This window comes from Hydractinia symbiolongicarpus, chromosome 10, assembly GCF_029227915.1.
Source record: "Hydractinia symbiolongicarpus strain clone_291-10 chromosome 10, HSymV2.1, whole genome shotgun sequence".
Lineage (NCBI taxonomy): Eukaryota > Metazoa > Cnidaria > Hydrozoa > Anthoathecata > Hydractiniidae > Hydractinia > Hydractinia symbiolongicarpus.
The window spans coordinates 26,092,001-26,105,071 of record NC_079884.1 but is presented as its reverse complement, the minus strand read 5'-3'; the positions used below and the strand labels follow the sequence as shown (position 1 = coordinate 26,105,071).

Genomic DNA, 13,071 nt, shown 5'->3' with positions numbered 1-13,071 from the left:
ACTAAAAGCAGTAATCTAAGATTTCGTAACTCAAGCTTCTTTGTATTCTACTTCATTATACATTACCCTTTTGCTTCTTTTTTCACCATTAAGCTTTTTTTGGAACCGTAAAGTGTTTTGAATTGACTAAACTGTTTTTAGAGGCCAAATTTTTGGAGCAAAGCTAGACGTTTATATATTCTTAGATTTAATTCAGTTATACGAATTAAGATCTTAAAGTAACCCTAGATTACTGTAATAAATGTTTTCTTGTAATAAGAAATATTCTTGAGTGGGAGGACATAAAATTTTAGTAGGTAATTAGGGAGAGCTTTAAACACCATCAATGCGTCTTAAACAATGGCATTTCAGTCACTTTCAGCATAATTTGGCTTGTTTGTTTTACAAAAACATTCTTTAAATATTTTACTTAGGTTCACTCTCGAAATGTCGTTATTACATCTCGGAAGGAAACACAAAATTTAGTATAAGGGATGATTACGAATCTCATTTTGGCTTATATCACGTTCATTGTAAAGATAATGAAGCCGCGAAAGGTAATTGAAGGCTTCTAAATAGAAGAGGTGAAAAGCGATTGTCTAACGATTATGGCTGGGAAATGGAATTACGATTGACTATCAATTTATCAATGACTGTTTAAAAAGACATTAGAGAGAAATCACACTCTGCCAGTGGTTGACTTTTTGATTCTTTTCAATCTCACCATTAATTAATCTTTGGGAAGCTAGTAGGCATGCGAATGATGTTAATAGTTTTTTAATCTCAATGACACTGGAGGCTGAGACTGTCATTGTCGTTCTAAAAATTTGCGATTTGCATTCTAAAGATGAATTGTGTACTAATAGATTTCAACCGCTTGTTATTTTTGTTCTGATTTAGTTAAATAAGAAAAAATAACTTTCCATACATCTACGGTTAAATTAGAAATGAAAAAGAAGGTAGAAACTAGCAGTAATGGAAACCCCCTACAATGGTGGTATTTACAAGTACTGCCAACGTTTCTATGACGGTGACTATTGCTGTCTCTGCCCATGTTTAACCTGCACTACCTTTATCATTACAAAGTTGATTCTTGAGAAGTATAGAAGTATTGATTTGATTTGATTTTAATTCTGTCCAATGCTTGGTCTGGCCCTAACGTTTTACGGTTCAAAATATGTCGAAGTTTACAAAGTGTGAAGTTTTTTCATTGGAGACTTGCTTTTCTGAATGATTATTTTGTTAATAAACTTTGTTGGTATCGGTTATCTAAATGAAACTTATAGACAAACCTTAATTAGGACATTTCTAAAAGTCATTGATCCTAAAAAGAATTCATTGGAGCAATCAATTTTAATTTTTTTTCATTTCTTACAAAACTTTCAAAAATTTTGGATTTAAAAAATAATATATTTATGGTTACTTAGTTAATCTTAGATTAGCTACATATTTTACGTGAGGAAATTAGGATTTTTTGGAAAAAATTAATAATACAAAGGTATTTTTGTCGTCCGTTTTTAAAAATTTTAAAATTTGCTAGTGGCGTTTCCTAGCGCGCCTGCACAAAAAAATAATCTACGTTGCCACAAAGGTCGTTAAATTTGAGGGAAAATTTTGCCGTCTTGATGTGAAACAGCAATTGGCGTGTTCCAAGAGAAATGATCTAATCAAATAACCTAAAGCCTCGCTGTAACATTGACAGTTTCAAAACGCCGACTCTAATACAGAAACAACCAATTTAATTACTTGTGGCGTCGACATTTAAAATTAGCCGTCTTGTTTTATTATATTTCGAACATGATTGAGCTATAAAGAAGAGTTTACATACGTTAGGTGAAAATTACCAGCTAATAGCCCGTTAAGTATAATTTGATTTATTTTCACAATATTGAAAAACCGACGCACAATTTAGAATGTATTTATAAACTGCCCTGATTAAGAGTTAAACTGATTGTAAAAAGAGCTGCCACAGAATTTAATGTCACAAAGGTCCATGCGAAAAAAGACATTTTTTGAGTCATTAAAGTGAAACTAATATTATTATATCTTGCATTCTCTTTGTTTTAAATTGAAACGGGTTGATACAGCTGACAATTTAAGTTATTTTTATGGAGAAAGGAAACTTCAAAACGTCTTCTCTTTTCATTGAATTTGAATTTCACTGCGTTTTAGCTTGTAGTTCATGGTAGTGTTGTAATAAGAATCTTCAGTTTTAAAATTGTTTGGTATCTAAGCATTAAATAAAATTGGGCCGAATATTTGCTAAGAACACTTTATTTAGGGATACAAATCATTCCAAAAGTTGCGTTGCTTCTCCTACCAAACACACCGTCATTCTCAACAAAAAACTTGTTCGTGCTCATGATGCAACAAATTTGTTCTGCGTAACTATAAATTAAGCCGAATATTGGTTCTTAGTAGTCAACTCTTTAACACAGTTGTTAAAAACCATGATCAAGCAAGGACCCGATTATAAGACGTGCAGAAATTAGATTTAAGACCAAACTCAAACTAGCAGATACTTTGGCAAATCGCAATGTCACAGAGAATTTACACGTAATGTTATTATAGTGCGAATAATGAATATTTGTTAGCAAACATACAAAAAATAGGTATCACTAAATCTTAGTCAAAATGTATTATGGTTAATTAAAAAAATCTTGACCTGCCTTGTATAATTTATATAATAAGGAAAATGATGATGTTTGAGTTACTTCATTTAAGGCTGTAATTTTTCAATAAGGCATTGTAGTTTAAAGGCGCCAATTTTTTCATACTCATTTCCAACCTTTTTACTTATTATTTACCAAAACTAATTATGTAATTAAAAAGGAGACAGAAATTAGCAAAAAATAGAGTGGACATTTGTTTCTGTCGAACTGCGTCATCGCAAATTTATTTGACAGCTCTTTCCATTTCCATCAAGGCTGAATTTGATTAATGTTCGTTTGTTCTTAAAGAATGGCCTTTTATATGTATTTAAACAAACTGCGAAAAATTTTGCATTATGATGAAATGTAATTTTTTCCGTTTCTTTGCTCATAGCAATACGCTTGGCATCTCGTTATCCTAATTTTTAATCGAAAGAAGGAAAATAATGCGCTGGTAAAAGTTATATAAAGTGCACAGAAAGATGTACACTGTCGTTGTTAAAATGAAAATAAATGAAAAATGTGAGCTGTAAATACTCGATTTGGCGTAGCAATGTTAACTTAAATTTTATTTTGACGAAATTTGTAAAGACTATAGTTCACTAATAATCATATGTCAAATTTTCCAAATATTAAATTAAGTAAATTGGTCTCAATATTTCAAGATACTAGCCGTGCGGTAAATTTGTGGTTCACGCATTTCCTCCTAAACAGCCACTTTTTAAGATGATTTTTTATCCTACGAATATACACTTCAAAGAGATTTTACAGTCTGATTATTTGATTCAATCCAGCGGGTCATAACAATTACAATACTGACGTCAGACAAATTTCAGTCAAAAGATGTCATTACTATACAGAATACAAAAGAATTAGATACACAGTCCACAACTACTTCTATTCTGTAATCCTCCACAAAATTGATATAAAGATAATTAACTTCTCTCCTCCCATATACAGCTTAATTTTTCACAACAATAATCTGATGAATAAGTCTGGGAAAAAATCGTGCTCAAAGAGATCAATAAAAAGGAAACTAAAACTCGGTGACGTCAAAAAGTGAAAGAAATTATTTCTGTAATTATCTCTAAATGACTTTCGCATTATTATATTTACATAATCATACTAATTCTATCTAATAAAAAAGGGAACAATTTTCGCAAATTTTAATCTTACCGCTTCTTATTTTATTTTGCTTATTTAGCTTGTGAAAATTGTTTTTTGTCTGCCGCGATTATTTTTGTTGTCTGTTGTTGTTGTCTTGGGATATTATACTTTGATTAATTCAGTTGAATTGATTTAAAAAATAATATGGGAACAAGCACGAAAACATAGTGGTTGAACTTTTTATATGTTTCGTTATTTATTTTATTTTTATTTTAAAATTTTTATTATCAAAAGTATTATTTAATAATATATAACAGTGATATTTTTTCTATTTTTAAAAACATCCAGACTACCTTTCTTATATAAAAAAGATGTGTTACGGATTAGCGTTAAAAGTAAAATTTCAAAAGTTTTAATCAAAAGAAGACAAAAAAATAGAGAAAAGGTCTGCCCCAAGGTAGTCTGTTGTAATTATTTTGATTCTGAACGACAGACAACTACTCCTGTTTGTTTGATTTTTAACAAGGGCGACGTGACCGTACTGAGACTTTTTAGAAACAACAAATTAGAAAGGTGTTAGATTCAATGAAAAATTGAAAATACACTAAAGTTTCAAGATTTTGTTGCTTTTTATTAAATGACACAAAATATACAAAATGACGTGGCGAACATAAAGCTTTCCATCATGCAACATAAAAGTTCTTTGTTTTCCTTTTTACGATTAATTCTTGGAATTATTGAAATAAGCAACATTTTAGCAACAAAGCATCCTGAGTTATTTCTAAAGTTATTTTTACTGAAGTGTTGCCTGAATTCTCTTTTCAACAAAAAAATTCCACTGCAAATTACAGCTACAGATCTAGCTTCTCTGATATACTTTAAATTCTGTTTATTTTTAATGCTATCCAGTATTTTATCTTGTCTAAAACTGAAAATGTGAGAGACAAAATATTTCGAAGAGGAAAACTACAATGCGCATCGTGGGCGAAACAAGTGAGATAAATCAATCAGCCATATCCGCGAAAAACAATAATGTTTCTCTTTGAGGACGAAATTGTTTTATCTAAATCAAAGGGCAACAATGAAAAGGGGAGGTGCACGTGATATTTAAGTAGCCAATTAGAACGATCTCAATGTTCCTCTCTCCTACGCTTTTTGACAATGCACGAAGAATAAAAATGAGGTATAATTCATTAGTCACAATTGACTAACTTTTTGACCTTATTTTTATAATTCATCTCACTTCCGTGTTATTGAATAAAAAGTTGCATAACACGTCCACGAAATCTGCTGACTGTGTATCGGATTTGCTATTATTTTAAACCACTATGACTTTGCTATCTTTAAATCCCCGGCAGCGTTGGTCGCTTAGATATTTTTCACAAACGTTTAAATCTTTTGTTTAGTATATTGCGAGATTACGTAACTCCAAACTTGTACAAACCACTTCAGCAACTTTCTACCTGCGTCAAAAACCACTTTCCGGTTTCCAATCGTCACCAATCTAACTGATACTTCTATCATTGTTTGTTTTTCCTTTTTTCTTGTCTAATTTTACCAACATTAACTTCATTTCAAAGCTAGTATATTTTTTTACTCTATTTGTTTGATGCAATCGTAACACGTTCGTTCTAATAACGAATTTATTTTTCAAACGCATGATTCAAAATGTACAAACGCTGAATATATTTGCGATTAATTAAATGATAAACTTCATCAAAATAATTTGTAAGACCGATGACGAATATTGCTGTCATTGTTTGTCACGCATACCACCCTTAATTGTCTCAAAGAATCCCAATGAAAAAGAGTGCATGGTAATGTCTATTGCGGCACTGAAAAACTGAAAATTAACGGACATGTTAATCAAGTAGGTTTCTGTTTCTGCACATCAGAACAAGATTGGATCCCACTGTGGTGTGACCTGAAAATAATTTACTCAGTTAAATAATATTAAAATGCTTATAATACTGCCATCGTTTTTCGCCCTCTTCCGCCTTCCTCCTCCCTCATCCACCAAATGTGAGGTTACTCACCTTTATCGGCCAATAGATGAACTCATGACTGTTAGTCAACAGTTAAAAATAAATATTGGTACTTTTGTGAAAAAAGTAACCTTGCAAGTATTAAGAAAATGAATATTTGTTTTGCATGAAGCTTAAAAGAGAGAAAAATATCCTGATTTTGGTAATTCCAACAGATCAAAGAATCTTAGAAAGTTAATTTTGTTTCATTTTTATAGGTTCAAGATCGTTGAATGACATTGGCTTCCGCCGATATACATTCATTTGTGCGCAATAGAAAGAAATCCTCCGGAAGGTACATCTTGCTTAAAGACACTGACGATTTCAACAAGAGATGACCTTACGCCATCAAGACTATAATTGCGATTGTGCTTGATTAACAATAGAAAAGTTAAATGCCAATTAAATCAGCTCAAGTTTGCTGATTGTCACTCCTTTTTCCCAATATAAATGATTTAGGAGAAATGGTTTCCTGTTAACGAGATTTTATTAAGAACGTCACTTATATTGCGTTTTCACCACAAATTGAGAAATGCTTTCAGCTTTGCGGAAAAGAAGGAGAAAATCTTGTACAACAAATCTTTTTATGATGTTCGTATATATTTTGGACATTAACCTCTCCATTGAAATGATTTTTAAGGGGAAATTATAAAAACGTGAAGTATCAAAAGGAGAACAATTAACTCTTAAAAACATGTTCCGAAATACAACATTGACTCTGAATTTTTACGCCAACCGTCACTCTGTTCGTAGAATCGTCAACAAAGCATCATTTGTAATCTTAGAACAATAGAAACTTTTAACCACGTTGCAAACAGGAAAGCAAACGGTCAATGCATTTACACAAAGCATGGTAGCTAATTAGACAACAATAGCCTTTGCTAGTCAAATGCCAAATATATTTCTTTGTCACAGTGTATTCTAATCTGCGTGGCTTAAAATGTGTGGGTGAGTTTAACTATGGAAATTTGCAGAGAAACAGGTCTTTTAATTTTCATGGTTATATTGAACTAACTTATACCGAAACTGCCAGTGATGATGCTCCATGAAAGTTCACGTATGCCTTAGTTAAAATTGCAGACTTTTTAAGGGGAAAAGAAAGAATTGAAGTTGCGACATGTGGAGGTTATAAATTATTTCTTTTAAACTCGATTTTAATTTCTTTTGCTCTAAATCATCCTTTCACATACTTCCGACTGTTAGGTAAATCAAAAAACGATTAAAAGAAATATTAAGCAAAATGTCAAAAGATTAGTACTCTGAAAGAGAATGAACGGAAACATATATTTACTCCTTTCTTCTTTGTTCTTTAGCTCAGAAAAACCGAGTATGAAGCAAGTTTCCGCACCATACCATAACGACATCTGGAAAAGATCTATTAGTCCTAATATCCGCATGGTATTGCCTATTGAATTTTAAATTTCCTAAACCTAAACTGTTTTTTAAAATGATTTACTGAATAAGGGTAAAAAGATATGACAAGCCAAATTTCCTTTTGTAATTATAAAATAAAATATTCAAGGGGGAAATTTTGGAACTGAAATTGTGCATATTTTTCTAGAAATGACTCATACAAGCGCGGCTTCGTTTAAATATGGCATTAAATGGTAATTACCATGGAGTATCGTTCAGATTTCAGCTAAGTAGAACACAAATTTATTAGCCGACCACTATTACTTCTAATGAGTTATTACAGAATATATAGAAGAATAGATTTTACATAAGAGTGGGAACAATGTTTTGGACATGAGCTAAACTTTCCCATACCACAACAACGACTTAAATTAGATGCTTCATCAAGTTTTGAAATTGAGTTGGCAAATAAATTGCATGAAATGTGCACAAGCGATGTTTTCTTTCCGTTCTTTATTTTGTACTTCCTGTTTGTTTATAGCAACAAACTAACGAAAACAATTTAAATCAAAATAAGACGCAAAGCATGCAGGATATTTTGGTATTAAAATTTCAAAGAAAACATTTTGATGTTGGCTCCATAGTTTAAGTGTAATTAAACAATATCCTTCAACTCTCATTTATGGTGTAAACCAATCAATAATGGTTATGTCTGGTGTGAAAATATGATTTTTTTATTTCAATTTTCTACATTAGCCAAATAAGACATCATACAGCAATCAAAAAGAATCACATTGAGCAGAATTGCACTTGAAGTTTTATGTATCTATTACAATGTTTTTTCTCAGCATTTTTAAAGCATGGAAAACTGCATCATTTTTTATTTAAATACAATTTGAGTCATCCACAATGTTCTGACAAAAAAAGAAACAAAAGAATCTTTTTCAGCATGAGTGATTCTTGATTGTTCTGGATATGTTGTTAAAGCAACGCGTAGGAAGACATTAACATGACAATAAACCTATAATACGATGTAATGCGCATATTTAACGATTTTAACTCTTTTTCTCTTATTTTATGAACTTTCACAACCTTTCAAAAACCGCAAGAAAAAGAAATTTATGCCATTTATCATTGTTTAACGAACGTAATTGCGAATCTAGATGACTTAATTAGAATAATTTAGGTGTTATCAAATCTGCTCGTTAAAACAATATACGGGAAATTAAGAATGCTTTTAATGAGCGATAAATTAAAACGGCTGTCAATCAAGGGAACTATATAAAAGCCTGAATTTGTTGGTTTTTCAAATCAGTTCACGTGTAGCTAGAAGTAGGACACAAGTGGAAATATTATCATACATTGTTTGATCCCGACAGTTCGAATCATGCCTAAAGTGTTTTTAATAAAGCGATATCGCTTTTGTAGTTATGCAAGTTGTGATATTGAGGAAACCATGGATACTTCACACAGAATGTCCCAAGAGAGATGGTATCAAAGAAAACAAAGGCGAACGTCATACGGTAAGCAAGCCTTGGGAATATCAAATTTACAATACAACTATTATCTCTATTCTTCGCATTCTCATCTATCTATTAAAATTTGAAAGAAAGAGATTAGAAAATATAATAAGTATTTATCGTTGCAAACTACAAGCAAGTCCCAAACTTAAAAAAGCAATTTGTAGCGGATTCATTTGAATAACAAAATTCTTAACGGATGACTTGGAAGATTTAAAAAGTGCAACAAGAACAAAATAGTTGAAGTGAAAATGTTTTTTGGAGAGTTGTTAAATTTTAGCGCGGAGTTTAATATTCAAAATTTATTTAACTTGAATATGCCGTTTGGTAAGACAATTGCTTTCGGTTTAATTACATAATATGTTATATCACATTTTTTATTCTGCACGCTTTTTTGTGTTGTTTCTTGGCGTGGTGTCGAAACGAAACAGATTTGCTAATCTTTGAAAAACTGTTACATAAGTAATCGCTCCAATCAAATTGAACAAATACAGTTAATGACAAGCTTCCTTAACGAATAAATGTTCCATTTGGCAAATCTTAACAAAACAGTGAAGATATCTTCCATATAATCAGTTCTTTTGTTCTTGTGACCATTGTTGCTAAAATGTCGAATCATTGGGTGATTATTAAATTGACATTTTGACATCACAGCCCATCATTTTAGACGCCTAGCCTAAAAATTGCTAATGAGACGAAAATTATTCTATAATTGATTCAAGTTATACATATTATAATGTTTATTTCCTTTGTTTTGTTATTCTGTGCCATATTTCATGTTTTTCTTTGTTTGATAGAAATCATCTTGGTTACCATAGACCAATTTGAGCATACCTTTGAAATGAGTAATTTATTAATATGTTTATATCAACATTATCTTATTTGTTTTCCTGTTTTGATTTATAGACTCAAGCTCAGACTTGGATTCTCTGCACTCACCTTGTTCCTCAATCACCATGGAGAGTGATAATGAAATCATACCTTCACCAACCTATCTCTCTGCTCCTCCACAGTTGATACCTGATCCTGAATTAAATCATACAAAACGAGAGTACGATGTAGTGGTTCCATTACCATTTATCAAAGCCAACAGTGCTGAATCCAGATTTAACTGTAACGTTTGTGGGAAATTTTTCAAACGCATGTCCAGTCTGTCAACACACCGACTTATTCACACGAATATAAAACCGTTTCAATGTACGAAATGCGATAAAAGCTTCCTTCGTAAATCAGATCTAAAGAAACACGATATGATGCATAGTGGACATAAACCTCACCAATGTGAAGTTTGCGGAAAGCTGTTTAGCCAATCATCGAACATGCTCACCCATTTGCGGCGACATTCCGGCGTAAAACCTTTTGCGTGCAAGATTTGCGGTCGTGCTTTTTACCGTAAAGTAGACGTAAGGAGACACACGTTGCGACACAAGGAACATCAAATCAGTTCGTAAAATAATCAACTCAACTTCAGATTCCTGCTAATGACTTTTACGAAGAAATTTATATAGAGATAAATGTAAATATAGATGATATTTAAAACTTAAAACCGAATGTGTATATTTATGTAACACAGAATGATTTAATAATATAGGAATGCTAATGAGACCATTATTCTTCTAATTATTACAATTAACGACAGAAACAGATACTGTGAAGTGGATTAATTTGAGAAGTATACAAATGAGTATACTATAAACTCGCGTGGGTAAATAGCATGATTCTGTTTTATGATCCAAAACAAAGCAGTAAAGTATTTGTCGTGACTTTTGTTTGCTATCATTTTTACTTTTTGCATATTGTTGTGTTTTGTAGCTTTCTATTTTTATTTTTACCATTTTAAGCTAGCCAAGCAACTTTTTTTTGGCAAGAAATGTAAATATATAGATAGTATGTAGATGTAACTTTTTTATTTATTAAGAAAATTTTTAGTGATGAGTAAAAAAAATCCAACATGCTTAAAAAATGTTTTGTTTTATTTTTTATGCAGGAAGAGAGAAAGGAAGAACAACAACTTTAAGTAAAATTGTTTCTTGATCTTACGAGAAATAACATGGGTTAGTTCAAAGACAAAAACAAGTATTTGCGTGCTGTGAAACGTGAAAGGAAATATACTGAATTATTCTTAATTAAGAAGCTGGCAAGTTTAAACACAAGCATCTGTTTGCATTAGGGAAGATGAGTTTTTCTCAGAGCTTAACAACGACAAACAAAATATTCAAGGTCGGCTCAGTAAGGAAGCAGCTACCTTACTGGTCATTTCAAGCATATTAATGATGGTCGAAATGCTTGAGATGGGGCGTGAAATTGTCTTTTACGTTGAAAAACTGCGTAAAATTGTAAAGATAACGCAAATAATGACTTAACAGATCAAAAACGTGATGTATTTGAACGCTAATTAAGGTGTGGTATAACCTACGAAGTGATCAAAATTTCCTCATTCAATTGTTTCACAACATGACCTTCGTCTCCATAATCCTTGGTTATTTATGCTGAAATTTAAATTGTTGAGCTATCATCAGATAAAGAATTTTATTACATCTACTATCAGAAGAATAAACTTTCGATTTCTCGTATTTCTTTTCTGAATAGCTAATAAATAGTACAGTTTTTGTTAAGTTATTTTTCTTAAATATAAGCTTTTTAGTAGACACCTGAAAGCTAAATTATAGAGGTTGGAGTGAATTTTAACCCCTGCAATTTTAGCCGGGCCTACATTATTTATAAAGGCGAGTTTGGTATGTGCATAAAATTTCAACTTGACTTGACACTATTACGGCCGTTACAGAGCTGCGTCACATTTGTAAAAAACGTTTTATTTTTTGATTTATTCAATGCCTCATTTTTAAAAGGAAGTTCGGCTGCAAAAAAAATGGTTGTATCGGATTGTATATTTGTTGTTTAATTTTAATTATAATTTTTCAACATTTCTCAACTTTTAGACGACGATTTTAAAAAGATTATATGCTTCGTTGCAAAAAAGGTGAAAACTGCGGTGCATCAAAGAAATTAAATACGAAAAATGTCTATTAAGATTTACTGCGAGGGAATGAAAAACCCGGCGTAGGATACGAAACAACAACAGAAAATATTCTCTTGTACATCCGCAGGAACTAGAATGAAAGAGAACGTCAATAGCCGCACTTTCGTTGAAAAGTCAATTGCTTTGACGCGGGTTAATTAAGACGCGCGGGGTCATATTATATAATGGCTTGACGTGTGCTGCTATGTCGCTACAGTTATTATCTATGGCTAATCTTTTGCGATTTATGAAATGCTTTTTGTTGGAAATTAACTAGACGTAAAGTTGGCATAATGGGTCCACCTTTTGCGGCTACCTTACCCTGTTCGTCTGAATTGTTTTTTTACAAATTGATAATGTAATTCGACATCACAGACATTTTCAAATGTTGTTTGAATTTTTTTCTTCAAAATTTTATAATTTGGAACGTCTTAAACAAAGTATATGCATCAATGAATAAGAAAAAGCAAAATTCGGGTACACACGGATTATTACTCTTCTTCAGTACCAATAAAAATTTTAATTTTTTGGACGAACCATTTTTTAATTCTCGGTGAATTTAGTGCCAGTCTTTAAATCAATTATGAAGATGATTAAGGTGTATTAATAACGAGAAACAAGGGTTGAGAAGGAAAATAAAAGGCAGAAAAAGCTATTCAAGGAAAGTTATCCATAACCACTCGTCCTCTGTAATGGGAATCTTGTTATAATAAATATAAAAAGATTTGTTAAACACGCGTGTAAGAATAATACCGCTTGATGTAGCTTTTCTTTTCTCTTTTATCATTTTTCTACCCGTAAAAAATTTTGATCAATAACAAATTTTATTTTGTTATTGATCAAATTTCATTTTCATGTATATAGCACATTTTTTTCATGTTTTAACCTTTTGAGCGACCAGAACACATTGTGTGTTGACACTAGTATACAGAAAGGCTCTATGAAACCGCAATGCACGTTATACTTACGAATTTTTTCAGCGTTCACATTTATTTTTTTAATTTCTACTATAGTCTAAATGATCGTACGTCCATTGATCTTTTATCAACGGTTCAAATATGTTTAATTTTTAACAATAAAAGTTTTGACTCAAATTTAAATTAGTACTTCTTTAGTACATTTTTGCAAGCGAATAAAAAAAAATTAAAATATGTATTTATGGCAAATAGGTGGAACATTCAATATTTGAATAATATTTACCATTTTAACTTTCCTAAGGAAAGAAGCTTCAATTGCCTACCAAAATCCCCCTTTACTGCATTACCATATTGTCTCAGGATGCTAGAAATTTGTCGCTTCGATGGAAATAACTTGCACTGCATGAAGCTAACAGAGAGAAGGAAAAACGATCGAGTTTCACCACTTTGACCTAATATCAATATTTTTCATGGTGTTTCATAACTCCGTGATTAACAGTG

General features: G+C 31.5%; 1 protein-coding gene across 3 annotated transcripts in view; it reads left to right on the top strand.

Annotated features, from left to right (window-relative positions):
* LOC130662784 (zinc finger protein Gfi-1b-like) overlaps positions 1-10,597 on the top strand; it is a 79,088-nt gene extending 68,491 nt beyond the window's left edge. Inside the window, exons 2-3 of one of the 3 annotated variants that reach the window (XM_057461717.1) lie at positions 8,543-8,637; positions 9,541-10,597. In XM_057461717.1, the coding sequence (XP_057317700.1) occupies positions 8,543-8,637; positions 9,541-9,651 (206 nt within the window). In that variant the 3' untranslated portion in view covers positions 9,652-10,597. Of the gene's footprint in view, positions 1-8,365; positions 8,638-8,758; positions 8,962-9,540 lie in introns of those variants that run through there. The other 2 variants (XM_057461715.1, XM_057461716.1) reach the window with 2 other exon arrangements.
* The last annotated feature ends 2,474 nt before the right edge of the window (positions 10,598-13,071 follow it).